The sequence below is a fragment of the Podarcis filfolensis genome (assembly GCF_964270895.1).
Source record: "Podarcis filfolensis genome assembly, chromosome: 7".
NCBI classification, from domain to species: Eukaryota; Metazoa; Chordata; class Lepidosauria; order Squamata; family Lacertidae; genus Podarcis; species Podarcis filfolensis.
This window is the reverse complement of record NC_139603.1, coordinates 4,687,012-4,707,717: the sequence shown is the minus strand read 5'-3', so window position 1 is coordinate 4,707,717 and position 20,706 is coordinate 4,687,012. Positions and strand designations below refer to the sequence as shown.

At 41.7% G+C, this 20,706-nt stretch overlaps 2 protein-coding genes across 4 annotated transcripts in view; both read right to left on the bottom strand.

Moving 5' to 3' along the window:
• Positions 1-20,706, bottom strand: part of LOC310767496 (protocadherin alpha-C2-like) — a 191,134-nt gene that overhangs the window by 106,416 nt on the left and 64,012 nt on the right. The gene's annotated exons all lie outside the window — the stretch shown is intronic.
• On the bottom strand, positions 4,045-6,861 carry LOC310767515 (protocadherin alpha-3-like; the record flags this gene model as incomplete). The annotated part of the gene is made up of 1 exon (XM_083624556.1): positions 4,045-6,861. Exon 1 carries the CDS (start codon positions 6,430-6,432, stop codon positions 4,045-4,047), a length of 2,388 nt encoding a protein of 795 aa, XP_083480682.1. The 5' UTR covers positions 6,433-6,861.

Sequence of the window (20,706 nt, the reverse complement as noted above, 5' to 3'; positions counted from 1 at the left end):
AAATAAGGGCACTCTAAGGAAAAGCAGGACATTCCAGGATCAATTCTGGGATCAAATCAGAAACCGAGATGGCTGTTGTAAATCCTGGACTGTCCCTGCAACATAGGGACACTTGGAGGGTCTGAAATTGTTGCCTACAGATCAATAAAGAGCTCAGGAATTTCCTTTTTCTTTTGTTACAGCACAGCAGTGGGGTTTTTTTTTAAAAAAAGTTATGTTTGGGCGGGGGGGGGGGGAATCCCAATGTTGTTTGGTTTTAGCAAAGAAATCTCCAGAGTTCTTCAGAACACTGAGGGCCCTGTTGGAGACAGCCTCACATTATAAGGCCTATCAGAGAACACAAACAAGAATTGGAAAAGCATGTGTAAAGCTGCAAGGTTTTTAAAAAACGCATGCAAGAATACACAGCAGTCAGTCACCTATTAATTATTTTAAGGTAAGAAAGAGCAAGAGGCAAACACCTGCACACACACACACACGTCAATGGGATTATGGAGGAAACTGAATCCCTTTTACTTCCACCACAAAAAGCCCCTGGAAGTATTCTGCAATTTGACAGGCTTGATCCATTGGGGGTGGGGTGGGGGGCTCCTGCGCCTGTAAATTTCATCCACCTTGGCCAAAAAAAGGAAAGTTGTAGCCATTTTCAGATTTTCTGTTATAGTGAAGGCGGAACAGAGAGGCTTGTTTTATACAGAGCAGCTCCAACCCAAATTACAGACTGAATCAGAGAGAACAGAGCACGACTCAAAAACAGATCAGAATTTTCAAAAATGCCAAGATACATACTTGGTGTATCATGGAGGTCATGCACACCCCTCTTATCTGCCACCTCAGAGGCTCAGACATCCAGCCCAGATCTCACTGATTTAACTGGTGAGAATGGGCACAGATGTTGTCATTGGTAGAGGAATCAATTAAGGCTATAGTCCTATGCACATTTCCTGGGAGTACGCCCCATCCAACATGGTGGAACTTTCTGTTATTGCTATCGAACAAACATGTTTAGGATTACACTGCAAGGAATGTTAATTTAGCCAAGAAGAACAGTTTTAATGCAAGATAAAATTTTAGCCAAGAACTATAGGCATTCTCTTTTTATTTTATGAGGCTCTTTTAGTTTTGGTGTGATGCTGTAATAGAAAATGAAGAAGACACAACTGTAAATGGATTTGCCTTCTAACACTCGTCAGTCACCCTGAGTCCCTGTCAGGGAAAAAGGTGGGATATAACAACAGTGCTAGGTGCTGTTTATTAAATTGTAAGTTGTCATATATTTGTAAGTTATTGTAAGTTACCGTATACTTTCTTCCTGGTTTCTATCATGCATTTATATTGAGCTTTTTCTTTTAAATGTGGTTGTGACTGTATTTTAATTAGGTATATTCCAAAGTGATTCCTTTTTTACTTCACGTACACCAAATATAAATTCATGTATACTTTTACGTTTACTTTATTATCAGTGGCAAGGAAGTTGGTTAAAGGTGGCTTAAGGAAACTGGAAGATTTTATTCAGCAAGGGTATATTCACAAAAATATATAGACAGGAGTATAAACTAGAGAGAGATTATGGCCCTCTAACAGTGCAGTCCTTTACATGGCTACCCAGAAGTAATCCCTATGTAGTTTGATTGGAGTTATTCCCAGGTAAGTGAATTTGGCATGTAGTCTCTGGTGTTTCCTTAAATGGTCCAGTTCTGTGTCTGTGTTTGAAAAACTATATTCAAAATTATTTCTGCAATCAAATAAGAAAATCCATCCTGTTGGTTCTGCTGGATCCCTTTGCAGCTTAGGCACTATTGACCATGGTATCCTTCAGGACTGCCTGGCTGTGATGAGACTGGAAGGCATTGTTTTACAGTAGATCTGTTTCTTCTTAGAGGGAAAGTTTCAGAACATGGTGCTGGAGGACTCCTGTTTAAGGCTTTGGCCAATGGCCTATAGTGTGTCTGTCAAAATTCCACATTGTTTCCTCACATTTCATGAAACTGCTGGGTCAGGTGTCCAGGAGTTTGGGGGTTCATTATCACCAATATGCTGATGCCACCCAACTCTATTTCTTTTTTTCCATTTAAATCCAAGGAAACTGCCTTCAGAATTAGTGTCTGATGTTAGTAATGGACTGGAAGATGGTGCACAAACTGTAGATTCAGCCAGAGAAGCTCCTGGCCAATAGAAAGGCAAGCTGGAGAAATGGGGCTCAACCTGCCTTGGATGTGGTTCTACTTTGCTTGAAGACTCAGCTTTGCAGTTTGGTTACACTCTAGGATTCAGATCTGAATGCTCAGATGTTGGAGGTGGACCTGGTTATCTGAAACATTATATTCTTCCATATTAGCCTGCATACATTTTAAGATCTTCAAGAGAGGGCTTTTTTTCTACCTCACCAACATCTGAAGCACATTGTGTAGAAACCCAAAGGATATACCCAGTGGCTACTCCCAGGCTACCTCTTTCAGTGACACATTCACGATTTCCTGGAGTGTACCCATCATATCTTGATGAGAAAATATTATAAGTGAGAAAGAGCAAAAATTGTCGAGTCACACTATTTTTGTTGCTGTTGCATGCATGTTTGTGTGCATTTTATCACTTTACCTTTGTGAGCCACCCCAAAAACTGTGCTAATGGGTGGTCAATATAAATATACACTAAATGACTAAATTAAAACTCCAAGCAACCTTTCAGCATCCTTAGACTATAATAAATGGAACACATCTACACAATATCGGCAAGACCATAGAACAACGGGTAATTTACTAAACTCAGCGCCACAGCCATATCAGTACAAACATGAGCAATTTTATCCTTGAGGTGCTTAGCAAAAATATCGCCAGAGGTTGCTGAGGCGTCATAAGATCTGTCTGAAAACCCACATGAAGCAGCTCTCTCACCACATAAACAGATGTGCTGGACACAGATGTGCATGGTGGTGGGGAAATAATTTCTTTGTTACTATATCTACCACAGAGTAAGGTCCAAAATGAACTCCAGAAAAATGAAGGACCTAAATGGACTTTAGGTAGTGGGAGATGGCACAAACTGACCAGGGATTTGACAGAACCACTTGCCATGTCATGAGGAAAGTCACCAAAAATGGAATAGAAACCATTCAGAGCCTCCTCTTTCTGAAGGTGGATCATCTAAACTTGTCCTTCATTCCTGTGTAGGTACAACATATACTATTCTGTTGTTCACTACATTCAGTTTCTCGGATCAGATTCTTGTCCCCTTTATTATCGGAAATCCCAGGTGACTCCTTGGAAACACAGCTAATATATTTATTGCAAGATTCTGATCCGAGTAGGTCCCTCTCTGTTGCCAGATTTCTGATAACAGTATTAGCTTATAAGAGGAAAAATGGATTTATGATTATTGATTTTGCTCAAATAATATTGATATATATTGATAATTTGATATTTTAAGTGCTATATTCTTATTTTAATGGAATTTAGAAACTTACGGTTTGAGATGTACCTGATTTTAACGTATTTTAATTTATTAATTTTATCTTGTTATACCTGTTTTGCTGTATGATGTATTGAATATGGGCCTATGGCCGTAATAAACTAAACTAACTAACTTCCTGTGTAGGTTTGAGGAATGGTTTGAGGTTTCGTTAATGCTCGATACTTGGCCACAACTAATTTGCTACACTGTTCCTTATTTTAATTCAAAAACCAAATAACCAATATTAAACACAGTCAAGCACTGGTTGTCCAAATACTCTGAACAGAAAGAGAAGCATGTTTCAGGGGTATGCTGGCGCATATTCTTGCTCCCAACAACAGCAAAAACACTGGCTGTTTTTACATCCAAAAGATCATCTTCACAGGTATAAGTGGAATGAGGCCAATGGCATTTGCCTATAAAATAAGAATAACACTACCTTTACCCCTGCAACATTCTCATTAAAGTCTACCAAAAATCATAAGTGTGAATCAAAGTAATGCTTTTAATTATTAAAAAATCAAATACCCAACCATGTCACACATGCCAAAACGGAATAGGTTTTTCATAGTAGTTTTTTCATTGATCATAGTATCAATTCTTATAACTCACCTGCTCAGATGAATTTGGAACTGGTTCCTTCACAACTCCCACTTGCCCATTTTCCACACAGGCCGGAATGCTGGGGCTGAAGACCATGAGGTCACTCTTGGCACCAGCCTCCCCACTCATGCCCGCCAGAAGATGGCTGTGACGATTTGAATATGACCAGCTGCCAACTTCGCTGGCGCAGACTAGTGTGGCTGTCCCAGGACCGTACACCACGGCCTCCTTGGCCTGGCAATGGCATCGCAGTGCCATGTATACTATGATCGCCAGCAGGAATAAGCTGGACACCGAGCAGATAGCAATGATCAAGTAAACATTGGCATTTTCCCCCAGTGGCTTTGGACTACCTCCCTTCCTTGAAAGGTGAGCGTCGCCATGGACAGCCTGGGAATTCATCACCATGGACACACTCAAAGTAGCTGTGGATGACAAAGCTGGCTTGCCATGGTCCTTCACTAGAACGAGAAGCCTTTGGCTGTAGCTGCCCTCTGCGTCATCCAGGGAACGTGCGGCGCTGATCTCCCCGCTGTATAATCCCACACGCCAAGGGCTGCTGATTGCCTCGTGCATCTCATAGCGCAGCCATGCATTGTAGCCAGAGTCAGCATCCATGGCATGGATCTTGCCCACCACCTGTCCAGCAGTCACAGGAACAGTCAAAGAGATGGGAATCACTTCTGTCCCATACACTACAGGCGTGTTATCATTCTCATCCACCACAAAGACTTGCACCGTCACATTGCCACACAGGGAGGGCAGCCCAGCATCCTTGGCCCTCACTTGGAACTCCAGCAGCTTCACCTCCTCATAGTCCAAGGGCTGAAGAGCATAGAGCTTCCCACTCTCTGAATGCACCGAGATGTAGCTTGTCAGGGGCCAGAGCTTTTCGTCCAGCCAGTAGCTGATCAGGCTGTTCTCAGCCACATCTGGGTCTGAAGCAGACACTGTGAAGATGTGAGCACCCGGTGGGTTGTTCTCCTTCACAAAGACCGTGTAGGAGGGCTGAGCAAAAGCAGGTGCATTGTCATTCACATCACTGATGGGCACCACCAAGGTGCTGCTGGCTGACAGTGATGGAGTCCCTTGATCCTGGGCAGTCACTACCAGCCTATACTCAGCCTCTTGTTCTCTATCCAGGGGCTCAGCTAGCAACAGTGAATGGTAATTCTTGAAGGTGGAAAGTAGCTTGAAGGGGGTTCCATGTGGCCATAAGGAAGTGCTCACTTGTCCATTGGCATCAATATCCCTGTCTGATATGCTTATCAGGGCCACCACCATCCCCAGAGGGGAGTCCTCTGGAACGGGTACCAGCAGAGACATCACTGAAATTTCAGGTGCATTATCATTTACATCTAGAACCTCAATCAAAACTTTGCAATGCCCTGATAACGGGGGATTCCCCATGTCTTTAGCCTCAACTTGTATTTCATAAAAATTCTTGTCTTCAAAATCCAGATTTCCTTTCACGTGAATCTCACCAGTCTTTTGATCAAGTACAAACTTTTCTTTTCCATTTGCAGGAGAAAAAGTGCTTGATGTATATGTGATCTCCTTATTTGTTCCCTCATCTAAATCGGTAGCATTTAGCTTAATTACTAATAGCCCATTCTCTGAGTTTTCTAATAAATGGACTTTATAAACTGACTGGTTAAATACAGGAGGATTGTCATTTGCGTCCAGCACTTTGATTATCAGCTGGACGGTGCCAGTGAGCTGGGGCTGGCCTCCATCAACTGCTGTGAGTAAAAGATGGTGAGCTGCACATTCTTCTCTATCAAGAGGTTTGTTTAAAACAAGAAATAAAGATGCACCACGTTCATGATTTTCTATTGTCTCTAGACTGAAATGTGGATTTGTGCTAAGTCTGTAGCTAAGGAGCGAGTTTGCACTGATGTCTGCATCAGAGGCTCCCTCTAGAGGAAAACGTGAATCACGAGAGCTAGACTCTGCAATAGTAAATTGCTTTTCTGTTACAGGGAAAATGGGGGCATTGTCATTTATGTCGGTGATCTCCACTTCCACGTGGAAAACCTTCAGGGGTTTATCTACAAGGGCCTCCAGGTGAATAACACACACAGCGCTCCTGTCACACAACTCCTCCCTGTCTATCCGGGAATTCACAAATAAAATCCCATTCTGAACATTTACCTCAAAATACTCCTCCTGTCCTTTGGACACCATTCGAAACAGCCGAGGCACCAGCTCTCCCACCTCCAGCCCCAGGTCCTGGGCGATGCGGCCCACAAAGGTGCCATGCTGGGATTCCTCTGGCACAGAATAATGGAGCTGGCCGCTCCCCATTAACCAGGCTGTGTGGAGAAGAACCAGCTGCAGTAGACATCTCTTTCCAGAATTTGTCTTCCATGCAAGCATGACAAATTCAGATACAAATCCCAGCAATGTCTTGCCTTTTTTGAGGAAGTGATGAGCAGAGTCCAAGACGTTCCTCCAAACCAGTGGCTAAGAGATCAGTTGACTCTGGTATTGCAGCTAATGTTTGATGTCTCTGCTGTGTATTTGACAGGATATTCAGCACCTTTGAGGGAGGAGCTCTGAATTTTCAGTCTTCCTAAAAAACTCCTTAAACAACAGTGACACCTTGTGACTGAGTTTTGAACTGGAGAATCAGACTATTACCTTTTATGTTTTCAAGTAAATGTTTTTAATAATCCTGTGCCAATACACACTGTTTGATACAGTTTTACTTCCAAGTAAATTCCTTAGCCTCCATTTGTCTTTCTATTCAAGTTTCATTTATTTTATTATATTCCATTAACTCAGCTCCTTTTTGGAATCTTCTCCCCCTTTATGTCAGTTATGCATCATCACTGTTTTCATTCTTCATCTGCACACCCTTAGGTGCCATATGTACTTCCAGAAGGAAAAACTTCCATCTTCCCATTCACATTGCCAAGATTCACATGGCGTTCCCTGGTAAAACTGCTGTGAACTGTCATGTCCTTTTTACTTTCCTTTTCTGGTAGAATTATTTTTTGGGTGGGGGGATTGAAATGTTATCAGCTTCCCTTTTTCCAGCTCCATTGTTAGGGGTGTCTCTCACATGAACAAGGTCTGCCCCTACACAAAGACACTGGGCATTTGAAACTGCTTTATACTGAATCAGACCATTGGCCATCCAGTCTATCATGACCTGCTCTGATTGGCAGCACGTCTTCAGGGTCTGCAGAATAATTCATTCTCATCCACTTCTGCCTGGAATTGAGTGGGATTTTGTGCACACGTCTGTATAAAGCATGAGCCTTCCAAGGATATTTGCTAGCTTCTGCATTTCTTCCTTCCTCTGCTTTGTATGCAATTCGTTGTTCATTTTGTTGTCAACGAGTGAAAATGGGTTGTGAATAAAAGCTGCCCCCCACCTGCTCCAGGAAAACTGGTTCTTGGATGAGTGGCTGCTTCTTTCCTTCCTTGTGGTGGCCTCTTTCCGTGTTCGCCATTGCTTAGAGGTGAGTCTAATGTTTTTATTGAAATTCAAAGGATTTTCTGGGACCAAGAAATACTGTTGTAATAGATTTCAGATTATGTAACACCAAAGGGTATAACTGGGATGTGGAACAATAGATGGCTCATGGTAAAGAGCTGCAACATGGGATTATAAAAAAAAACCCCAGTAAATCAAGATGGGATAGAATACCACATCCTTTTTACCCAAGAGGAAGACATCAAGATACCCAGTGTCAGACTGCTGAATTAGATCTCCTAATAGTTAATTCTTGAGAAGTTTTGAACATGGCAATTCTGATCCATTAGAGACTTCTGTTGCAAGTAATTTTGATATCTCTGAGGTTTATCAGTCCATGAATACAAGTTTCACATGAGCATCCATTTTATATTCTCTGATCAGGATAATGGCAACAACATCTGGAACGTGTGGGACTAGAGAAAAACTTTTGATAATCTTTAGCAGGAAGGGAGAGGGCAGTCCTTTTCTGTTAGCCCTTAGGGCTGCCTGTTTAGTGCAAAGACATAGGTTCAGGCTGCTTAGGCTGGAATTGTTCCAGACATACTATACCTTTCCATAATCTGAAAATGAGTTGGGGAGAAGCTTCTAGATAAGAACAGATCAGACCAAAGGCCCACCTAGTTCAGCATCCAGTTCTCATGGTGATCAACCAGATACCTAAGGGAAACATATAATCAGGATGTGAACGCAACAGTGGGCTTCTACTTGTGTTTCCCAGCAAATGGCATTCAAATGGCCTTTGATACCAGAGGCAGCACGTAGTCCTCCTGAGTATTAGCCCCTGATAGCCCCATCCTCCATGAATTTGCTGAATCGGCTCTTCAAGCTGTCCAAGTTGATGCCCATCAGCACATTGTGTGGTGGCGAATCCTGAATTTCCAATTAATCAGCTTCATTAGATGACTCCAGGCCTCTAGTATTATGAGAAAGGGAGAAAAGGGTCTCCTTCTTCACACCAGGCATGATTTTGTACACTTCAGTCATGCCTCTTCAGACAGAGGAATTCATGAGGTTTGGGGGGATTTCTCCTCCACATACTTTGCATGTTTTAAAATACTGCAAATACCCTACACAACACTTCAAAGAATTGTGACCATGGTCTGGCATGCATATTTTAAGATGACACCAAATGCAGGATGTGAAAGAGATGGATTTGCAGGTCGTGTCTCATCATAGCCTGTCTCTTATTACTCATTAAACTCTAATTCTGCCTATGGCAAGAAAATAAACTCACCTTTAGTCTCACCTCCCAGACCTTTCCCTGCATTCATAAAGTAAGTTCAAGGTGTTTAAGAAGAAATTTGCTTTCCCTGTGCTAGGGCCTGGGTTGTCTTTACAGGTGATTTTTAAAAATCCAGCCTAATTTGCAATACACAGGAGATGAAAAAGCATGCACACACACCCAAAAAAATCTTCATTTAAATAAATAAAAAGTAGTCTATGTCATAAATTCCTCATAAATTAATTTCCGTGCCAAATGGTGCTCAAATTTAGGGTTCCATTTCATACATTTTCCCCTAGTTAAAACCACTTGTTCTGGATTAAACTAGAAAAAAATGCTGTACTTTATAGAGCTAAGCCTAAAGAATACAAAAAGAGAGGCTGGTGATCACTTCAATAGGGGCCACATTACATGAAACTGCTTCTGAAAGGGAAGTGTGAAGTGGCCATTCCCAGTTCAGTTATAATAACACTTAGCATTTACATAGCATTTCAAACTAAAACTGTTTCATGAATATAATCATGTTACAATTGATGGATGTAGGACTTCATCTCAAGGCCTCCAACTGGGTTCAAGACTGACATGAGAGTCATTGTGGGCACTGTCTCATATATGATTTACTTTTTAAAGAACACTAAGGTGCTTTGTTCATGTGTCTGCTAGCATATTAACTCGGTGGCTGTACCTTTAACTTTTATCTTCCTCTTTAGAAATCACAGAACAAATTCTGATCAATTACAGCTTATCCATTCTTTTCTTTTTATTCCCTTTTATTGACATAGACCCTTCTTGAAAATGTCATTTCTTGTTTCAGCCCCTAAATTTTCCATGGACCATCTTCATCCATAGATATCCCAATTCCCCAATTAATTCTATACCTTTAGTCGTATTTAAGCTTCCAATATGAAGTTTTCCTTGCATAAGGTTCAACAGAAATACATTCCTCTCATGTCAGCCATGTGTTGACCAGATGATCTTGGAAAACCCACTGCCACCTAGCCCAGAACACGGCACTCTGAACAAGCCAAGTGGGCCTTTTGGGTTGCACGCAATATGCAATGTAAATGGTTTTAATGCTTATTTCAATGTGTTGCTTTTTGTTGATGTATTGTAATATATTTTTGTTGTATTGTGATTTTAAATTGCTGTAAGCTACTCTGATGGGTGCATGGGCGGTAGAAGGACAATATAGGTTTTTTTATACAGTTAAATGTATCTGTTTTATTTTGTCTTCTATGTATTGAAAGTTTCATTTACTTGATTTCTCTTTGTGGGCTATCTAGAGAATGACATCTATCTGTGGGTGCTTGGTTGTTGTTGTTTTTAAATGTACACATACTTGTTTCGATAAGTAGATTATCCATGAATGAATTCCACAAAAGCAAGCTACTCCATGACTGGGCTTTGGGAGAATGGTAGACTGCACTGAAGGAAAAGGGTGGGTGGGTGTGAACTGTAAGCCAGGACAATTAAAGCTTTTAAGAGTTGGGAGATTATGCATAGAGCAACCAGTTCTCTGTGGATGCCTTGTAAAGTTAGGAATACGGCAGAAGTGCCTTGTGCAGGGGGTGAGTTGGCAGTGAGCTTGGAGGTTCCCTGACCTCATTGTTGTCCTACTCCATCCCAGGGCCTCTGGGAAGAGCCACTGTCACTCCACCCATCATTTACAAAGGCTGGAATAAACACCCCAGGGCTTCCATGCCTTGCTGGAAAGCCCCTTGCTAAATCAAGGCATGGATTTCCACCTCTCTTTCTATGCATATTAAAAAAGAGTGACTCTAATTCTGTGTGCTCCTTCTAGAAGGTAGATGCCACTGAAAACAGTGGAATCTGAGAAGACCTGGAAAGACTTTTACTGTAAATAGAAAGAAAAAAGAAAGAAAGAAAGAAAGAAAGAAAGAAAGAAAGAAAGAAAGAAAGAAAGAAAGAAAGAAAAGCACGTGGGTAAATCTAGCTGGCTGCTCATTATGAGGAAATCTTGCTTCTTCTGCCTTCTGTTATTCTCACCCATAGAGTCTCTGGGTTGATTGGCAAGGTATTTGGTCACTTAGTACACTTCTTAATTGATTTTAATTTGTTTAATATTAAATAAGTTTAAGCACATTGGACTATTTCCTCCTCTACCACCAAATGTATCCTTATTTCTACACACAAACACACACACCATGTTAACATGTCTGGCTATGAGACAGATAAAAGCACTGCCCCAATATTAACTGAAAAATCAGTTTTAAACATATTCATGTCACATGAGACTAGGTGAGATCACAGCATGCCAAAATCTGTTCTGGCTCCAGAGAACATTCCTAGCAAAATTACATCAGGTGGTTCTCCCACAGAATACATTAAAGCTTGGGAAGACTACATTCTTGACATGTCTGGTGGACCTACCCAAGGATTCAAACCTTCTGGCAGCACATATGTAGCATATTTTTTAAAAAGAAGAGAAAGTAGTCATCAAATATTTTTGCTGCTAAATATAGCACATGGCCATAATATTTTCACAAGATAAAAGGATTTATTTCCATTTCTTCCCATGGCAGCAAACTGGACAAACCCACACCCTGAAGGAGTCCAATAGCATTCTTTTGATGAACCTACGGTTACACAGAATATGGGCACTCCTTATTGTGGAGAATTTATTGCATCAGGGTAAAGAAAAGAGCCCTGATTTGTCCACCACCACCCCCAAAAAACAACAACAACAACATGGAATTATTCTAGTTTATGTAGAAGCAATCTCTGCATGTATAGAATGCCATTTTAAATCTATATTGAACATGCTTATTGCATCAAGACTGATCCTAAACTGGCATACAGAAATTGTCATTCAGTTGGCAAAAAACATGGTATTAGAATAAAAATATATTGTGTTTTTTCAAGGATTCTAATAGTTGCACATGACTCACCTCTCCAGATGCATTTGGGAGCAGTTCCTTCCCATTCCTAACCTCCCCATTATCTGCAAAAACAGGAATGTTGGGGCTGAAGACCATGAGGTCGCTCTTGGCTCCAGCCTCCCCGCTCACACCTGCCAGGATGTGGCTGTGGCGATTTGAATATGACCAGCTGCCCACTTCACTGGCACATACCAGTGTGGCTGTGCCAGGACCATACACCATGGCCTCCTTCGCCTGGCAACGGCATCGCAAGGCCACGTAAAAGATTACTGCTAGGAGGAACAAGCTGGACACGGAGCAGATGGCAATGATCAAGTAGACATTGACATTGTCCACCAAAGGCTTTGAGCTTTCACCTGTCCTGGAAAGGGTGTCAGTCTTAACAGCCTGGGCACTTGCCACCAGTGACACACTCAGGGTGGCTGTGGCCGTGAGTGAAGGTGTGCCATGATCTTTCACCAACACAAGGAGAGTCTGGCTGCTTCTGCTCTCCACCTCATCCAGGGCACGTGTGGTACTGATCTCCCCACTGTACAGCCCCACACGCCAAGGGCCAGCGGTCAACTCATGCATCTCATATCGCAACCATGCATTGTACCCTGAGTCAGCATCCAGGGCACGGATCTTGCCCACCATGTGTCCAGACAACACAGGAGCCACTAGAACAATTGGAGTCTCTTCTGATGACCCAGCCACTGTAGGCGCATTGTCATTCTCATCCACCACAAACACCTGAACTGTAGTGTTGCCACACAAGGAGGGCAGCCCGGCATCCTTGGCCCTCACTTGGAACTCCAGAAGCTTTATGTCCTCATAGTCCAAGGGTTGCAAGGCATAGACCTTCCCACTCTCTGAGTGCACTGAGATGTAGCTTGTCAGGGGCCAGAGTGTCTCATCGATCCAGTAGCTGACTAGAGCATTCTCAGCCACATCCGGGTCTGAGGCAGACACAGTGAAGATGTGGGCTCCCGGTGGATTATTCTCCTTCACAAAGACCGTGTAGGAGGGCTGCGTGAAAGCTGGAGCATTGTCATTTACATCACGGATAGGAACTAAGAGGCTGCTGCTAGCAGACAATGGTGGGACGCCTTGATCTTGAGCTGTCACTACCAAGCTGTACTCAGCCACCCGCTCCCGATCCAAAGGCTCTGCTAGAGTTAAGGAGTAGTAGTTCTTGAATGTCGATGCTAATTTGAAAGGCAGCCCAGGGGGCCACAGGGAGCAACTCACTTGCCCATTGGCTTCAGAGTCCCTGTCCGAGACGCTGACGAGGGCCACCACTGTCCCTGGAGGAGAGTCCTCTGGCACTGGCACAGCAAGAGAAGTCACAGAAACTTCTGGAACGTTGTCGTTCATGTCTAACACCTCAATGAGAACCTTACAGTGTCCAGACAAGGGCAAACTGCCTTTATCTTCTGCAACAATTTGAAGGTCATATAGATTAATGTCTTCAAAATCTACTTTCCCAATCACTCTGACCTCACCTGTGTTGGCACTTATGCTAAATATCTTTGTGAAACGGGGTGGTACATTATTACTAAAAAAATAAGTGATTTCCCCATTATTCCCTTCATCTAAGTCTGTAGCATTCAGTTTAATAACTGTTGTTCCATTAGCTGCATTCTCCAATAGTTTTACCTTGTAAACTGATTGGTTAAATACAGGAGGGTTGTCATTTGCATCCAGGACATTGATCACCAGCTGGACTGTGCCTGTGAGCTTTGGTTTGCCCCCATCAGTGGCTGTGAGTACCAAGTGATGCACAGGAGTCTTCTCTCTGTCAAGTGGGGTTTTTAGTATAAGTACTGGAGATTTACTCTGGTCCTCATCACCTCCCGATTCAAGCATGAAATAGTCATTAGGGCTGAGCTTGTAGGTCAGCAAAGCATTGGCATCTGTATCTGCATCAGAGGCACCAGCTAACAGGAAACGGAAACCTGGTAAACCTGATTCTGCAATAGTCAAATTCTGTTCATTTACTGAAAAAAGAGGAGCATTGTCATTTATGTCCTTGATCTCCACTTCCACATGGAAGACCCTCAGAGGTTTATCCACAATCATCTCCAGGTGAATGGAGCACAGAGGGTTCTTGTTGCAAAGCTCCTCCCTGTCTATCCGGGAATTCACAAACAAAATTCCATTTTGCACATTTACCTCAAAATAGTCTTCATGTCCTCTAGACACCATCTGGAACATCCGAGGCACCAGCTCACTTACATCCAGCCCAAGATCCTGAGTGATGCGACCCACAAAGGTGCCATGCTGGGATTCCTCCGGCACAGAATAATGGAGCTGGCCGCTCCCCATCTCCCAGGCTGTGTGGAGAAGAACCAGCTGCAGCAGCTGCTTTACCACGGAAGGATTCTGCCAAGGAACCATTGCAAATACAGACACAAATCCCACCAGTGGCATTTCTCCTTTAAAAATCACCTTTCTTGAAGAAGTGAAGAGCAGGGTCCAAAGAGCTCATCAGGGTTGGTGTAATCATTTGAATAGATTCCAGTAATCTTGCATCTGGTGTGTGATATCCCTATTGTGAATCTCACAGGCAGGATTTTCAGGCTCTCTAAGGGAGGAGCTATGAATTCTCTCTGTTCTTAAAACATTTCCTTAGGCAACAGTGACCCCTTGTGACTGAATTTTGAAATGGAGAAGCAAATTATTACATTCTGTATTTTAATCAGATGTTGCCCCCATTTGATTAATAAACCTTTTACTTTTGCATGAAGTGCTTAACTTTCTCTTACAATTGCATTTATTTTCCTTTGCTTCTCTGAATACCCTGCATAAATCATCTTAGCTTCTTCTAAAATTAATCATTTTAAAATACAGTGGTACCTCAGGTTAAGAACTGATTTCGTTCTGGAAGTCCGTTCTTAACCTGAAACTGTTCTTAACCTGAGGTACCACTTTAGCTAATGGGGCCTCCTGCTGCTGCTGTGCTGCCGCCGCACAATTTCTGTTCTCATCCTGAAGCAAAGTTCTTAACCCGAGGTACTATTTCTGGGTTAGCGGAGTCTGTAACCTGAAGTGTCTGTAACCTGAAGTGTCTGTAACCCGAGGTACCACTGTATAATGCATGCAGTGCAAGGGTTAAGTCCACATGTCAATTTGATCTGCATGTGTTTGTCAACACCCATCAGACACATCATCATCATTCCACCTTTTTCTCTGACAGGAACTCAAAGCAGCTTACAAAAGCAGCTTACAGGTAAAAACAAGAATTGCTAAAACACAGGAAAAACAATAATTAAAAAACAAGTAAACATTAATAGAATTAAACCTCTATACATACAGAGAGAGAGAGAGAGCACATTACACCAGCCGTTTTATTATAAGAAGTCAGTTTCCATAGCTGGTTGGAACAAGAAAGTCTTCACCTGCCAGCAGAAAGACAAGGAGGGACGGAGCCAATCTAGCTTCTCTAGGGAGTTCCAAAGTCTGAAAGCAGTCACTTTCCTGCGTCCACACCACCAATGGAGGCAGGATTAGCTGTGGGCTCCTGTTGATTGTACAGTGGTACCTTGGGTTACAGACGCTTTAGGTTACAGACTCCACTAACCCAGAAATAGTACCTCGGGTTAAGAACTTTGCTTCAGGATGAGAACAGAAATCGTGCGGCGATGGCAGCAGGAGGCCCCATTAGCTAAAGTGGTACCTCAGGTTAAGAACAGTTTCAGTTTAAGAACAGACCTCCAGAACGAATTAAGTTATTAACCCGAGTACCACTGTATTTTAGGAGGCAAATCTGGATTTGTTGCCATGTAATATGTAAGAGCCATTAACTGATATGTTTCCTTTAATCTGCTCATGTCACATGCTGTCAATGCTCATATTATGAAAATAAGGGTGGCATTCAACTGAATAATTGTGTGAGCAGAATGTCTTCCGTTCATGCAGTAGGAGTCTCCCTACCTCTCCTTCTCCACCATGTGCCTCAATACCCTCCCCAAATCGGGTCCAGATGGTGGTGGGGGGGCAACCCAGAACAGATTTATGGGCTGCACAAGAGAGGAGAGGGGAGAGAATGCTTTGCTGTGCAAAGCGAAATCCTTGCACTGACAGAATGCAATCCTGAAAGTTCTAGATTGCCATACATAATTGTAAAAACTTACTATTATTTTTTGCACTTTTAGACCACTCTTCATGCCTTAGAATCCTGTTATTTGTAGAGGTGGTCCAAGTTTGGGGGGGGGGCAAGAGACTTGCTGGGTCAACCTCCAAGGCCACAGACCAGCGGAACTACATTCCACGCCCTCATTTTCAAAGCTACTGTTCTTAAACAGTATCTCAGGTGGATATGGTAACTGATCACCCCTCCTGTCAGGAGAAGCAAATGACAGCAGTAGAGGGAGCACTGTGGCTTTGTTGTGTTCCTTTGGCCTGACCAAGACAGGTCATCTTGAATTGGGCTTCCTCCCTGTGTTCCTCTGGAGCAATATCATGGTTACAATGGAAGTTAGATGCCTGAGAGAGAAGCAGCACTTTTGGGGATGCTTCTTCTGAGGCAGGTAGAAAACCCATCACCAGACAACAGCTTCCACAGTGCTTGCCAGTCTATGGCCTTGGCAGATGCCCAACTGTGCCAGCAATGTCTGTTTGCTATTGCCTCCTCCATTTTATTTTCTACTGGATAAGTTTATATAATGTTAAAAATCCAGTGCATAGCTTTAATAATAATTTTTTAAACCTACGCCAACCTCTGATGCTGGGTCTCGCAAGTTAATATTTTTGTATCTACTTCTTCTGCGGGGGGGGGGGGGGATACATTTTGTTTAGACAAGCCTATCTGGATGTGTAGAATGTGAATATATGCTTTAATCGGTTTTTAGTTTGTTGTTCATCTTATGTCTTGAATGATTCAAAGAGTTGTTTTATGGTTTTCTACTCACAGTTTTATTGTGTGTTATTTTGTAAACTGCTTTGGGGTTTTCCTAAGAATTAAGCAGTATATAAATGTTATGAAATAAAGTAAAATAAATAAGGAAGGAACACACAGCCTTTCCTTCAGAATTGCCTCATCCTCTTTTTCCCTTCCTTATTCTCAAGTTTGGAAGGAGTGGTGGCTATTTTTTGCTTTTATGTACAAATAGTGGTGTGTGTGCTTTTCTGACCCTCTTTCCATGTTCTTTATTGCTGAAAGAGAAGTATTTTACTGAAATTCAAATTTTGGGAAAGTATTAATAGACCTGGAACAGTTTTTCAATAGACTTTAGACTGTTTGAGATCATGGATGTTGTGAAGGATTGAAACTATTTAGCCATTTTGTGTTTCATTGTTGGATGTAAAATTATTGCTCTCAGTTTAGAGGTTATTCTTGTGGGATGGTAAAAAACTCAGCCCAGGAAACAAACTTAAAATGGGAAAGAAATATACAAACTTCAGGAAGAAAAAAGAAGCCTAAATATTATTGGGCAACAGAAACAAAACTCTACCGCACTGTCCAAGATGGTAGCCAGGGTGAGGTGACATCATCCATGTAAGTAAAGCTGGCAAATAGGAATACAGTTGGCATTAAAGTCAGAAGAAAGAGATGAAATCAGAAGAAGCAAGCCAGGATTGAGAGCACTGTAGAGAACAAACTGTTGATAGTACTGAACTGAAAAGCCTGGAGGCTCATTTCCTCCAGACAATGATGAGCTGAAACTGCTTAGGGCTGGATCTTTACACATCAAAAAAGCATTTCAGGAAAACAGGCTGTAAACTTTATAATGGGAATTCATGTTGGTGAAAGACTGGATTCCACAGTGCCATGTGGTGACCAAGATAACTGCAGTCATCTGACCTGGCTGGCCAATGGTTCCTCCTAGGCAAGGAGAAGTATAAAGGACTCCCTCTTGCAGCTGAGTCTTTCTTCTGCAACAAGGTCTGCTTGAACTATAGGATACGACTGTGGAGTGCCCGGTGCTGACTGGGTATTTAAAGAAAAGTGATTTTTTAAATAGATAGTGTACTTTGTGAGTTTGGGGAATGTGTGTGTGTGCACACAAGATTCTGACCTGATCTGGGCAACAACTCCCTGGCCCCAAATAAATATTTTTTGGGGAGGAAGCTAGTGTTTAAATAGGGTTAATTTGGTCCACAATCTTGATTCAAAATGCTGCCCAACATCCAAACATAGTCCGAGACTACTGCCTCCACCTTGGGAACCCTCAAGTTTAGTGACAACTCAAAAGACAGTTGAACCCATGCCAAAAAACGTGTGAAGTTGCACCAAAGTGACATTTTGGTCAGCCATCTTGATTCAAAGTGGTGCACGGTGTTCAAACATCAATGAAGTCCACTGTCCCACCTTGGGAGCCCTCATGCCAAGTTTGACAATGATATCTTGAGAGGCATCCAGCTCTTTGAGAACAAATGGACAAACAGACAAATCACTTTCCAAAATATGTCTAGGACACCTTGCGTTTCTTGTCTTCCTCTTTGGTCCTGACTCTTGGCTTGTTCTTCAGCCTGGTTTGCCTTCTGATTCTGATTGCTGTATGATCATGCCTTCCAATTTGTTCTTCAGTCTTGGCTTCCAATCCTGAATTAGTCTTGGCTCTTGGTTTGTTTTCTGACCCTGCCTCCTGATTACCCACAGATCCTGAGTGCTCCTTGGTCCTAGTTCTTGGCTGTCCTGAAACTGCCGTCTATAGCCCAGCTATGGGTAATATAATTCATTTATCACAAATATCCAAAACATCTATGTTTTATTGATTTTTTTCAGTGTTGAAATGGCATTTGACAGTGTGGAAAATGTTGTAATCTACAAAGTAATAAAAGCATTAGGCTTTTGCCTCACTATGTGAACATCAATTGAGTTGATTCACTATGCAGTGAAAAAATAATTGCTGACAGACAGCAATGAAAACTGTATTTCCTGAACGAGGAGTAAGACAAGATTGTTTTCTTTCATCTTTCCTATTTAATTTTTGTATAGAGCTCTTCCCGATCACTGGTACATCTTAAAGTTAGCCATGGGATCGAATTATTAGAGTATATGTTTCAAATTGCACTTAAGGTGGAGAATATATTTCTGGTGCACTTAAAAAAAAATTTTGAAATGCAAAGATTCAGAGTTGGTAGCTGCATTTGGAAACACAGTGGGGGTGTAAATTCGGGTGAATGGAGAAGGTAGTGGTATTTAAAAAATAATCTGTATCCCTTGCCCTATCAACAGAGCTCCAAAACGCCACTCATATTTACAAAGATATTCATTGCTACAGATGCTCTCCAATGCAATCTTTCAAATATCACATCCAAATCAGTCAAAAGCCTTTTCGTATCTAGAAATATCCAAGCTCTCACTATAAAATTGTTTGGTAATATAATCCAATTGCATATGATTGTATTCAATGCAGGGGTGGAACAGACTTCTGGGTGAACAGAGCTTCTCTTTCACTCCTGTCCCCTCCAGCGCCCCACCACCACACACCCTCAAAATCAGTTCTGGAGAGTTGGAGGACCCTCCAGAATTCAAGGGTTCATAGGAGGGAGAAGAGGAAATGTAGGTCCTGTTCCACCAACAGAATTATGTGTGTGGAGCATTAGACCATAGCTTTCGTTTTCTCTGAAAGCTTTTTTAATTAGGAAAAAAGCCTGCTTTGTTATCAGATATATTGATAAACAATATTTTATTAATGGCAGGATTTTTATCCATTTTCCTTTGATGTAATAAATAATGCTTTATGGCTGACTTAAGAGAACACCTGCCATGATTATTTCAATGATATTTATGAAGAGAGAGGCAGACAGAGAGAGAAAATCTATGTTGCACTGGAGGCATGACAAGCATGGCCTGGCAGAAAATTTGATTCTTAATTTCAGACAATAATAATGCAGAATTGAACCATTTACCAGCTACAGACAACTTGCTTAAACCAATCATCATCAACCATTTGAGACCCAGCATCCACCTTTAATTGTACCACACAGAACATTACACACTTATTATTTTTAATTGCCTATTTAATTAATCATTATTAGAATGTTGACATAATACTTTTCCATTTTGTGAACTACTTGTGTTAATTTAAAATAAACAGACTTTCAACAACGCAATTATCAAGGAACAATGGTTGAAAAGGCACCACACAGATAAAATGCTCTCTGCTAAGGTACATCTCCAGCTGTCTTGTGCTGCAGTTATTTATTTTTATCTCCTGCTATGGGCTTTCCCTGTACCAGAAATCTTATGATATGCCCTTTTCCTGAAAGTGGAATATCAATATTTACAAACTGAGAGAGTGACAAGACTCCACAGAATTTCATTCAACAACCTTCCCTGCACCCAGTTTCCATCGCCATCTCAGAGCTAAAAGATTCACCCTCTTTTATTCTGATATCTTTTTTTTTTTAAGTGTGTAATTCTCAAACTATGAGCTTACCTTCCTAAAGGCAGGTGAACCAAGAACAGCTAACCATCACCACCAAAAATGCCAGTCCAATTGTAGCACCCGTCCAGACCTCCTCATTAACTCTCTAAAGACTGCACAAGAACAGTTGGATCCTGGCTTCCCTAAACCCTCGAACTACCAAGCACTCACAAAGTAAATGAAAAACAACATGAATTCATGGTGCATTTCACAATCACACAGGCAATTCACTTCTTGTCTGAGAAATATAATTCAGATCTCATCATGGATTGTGCAGCACAAATAATTGTTTATGCAGAGTAACTATTATTTCACCAAAAAGGCAATAATGCAAATATTAAAATTCTGAAAAAAATATTAGATTCACACCATATTTCTACCAAAGTGTGTGTATGTGTACAAGGCAAAACACAGCATTCACTTAGGTAGCTTTTAGAAAAAGGATTAGACAAGTTCAAAAGAGATAGATCTATCAAAACTATTAAGCTTGATATCTAAATGAAGACTCCATGTTAAAGAGCAGTATATCTCTGTGATAGGCACAAATAATAGGTCAGTACGTCTCCTTTGTGCCCTGCCTGTAAGCTTGCAAGATTTAGTTGCTTAGCTGCTGCTAGAAACATAATATTGACCTATATGAACCTAAGGTTTGATGCAAGCAGGCAATTTCAATTAAACTGTCTTGGT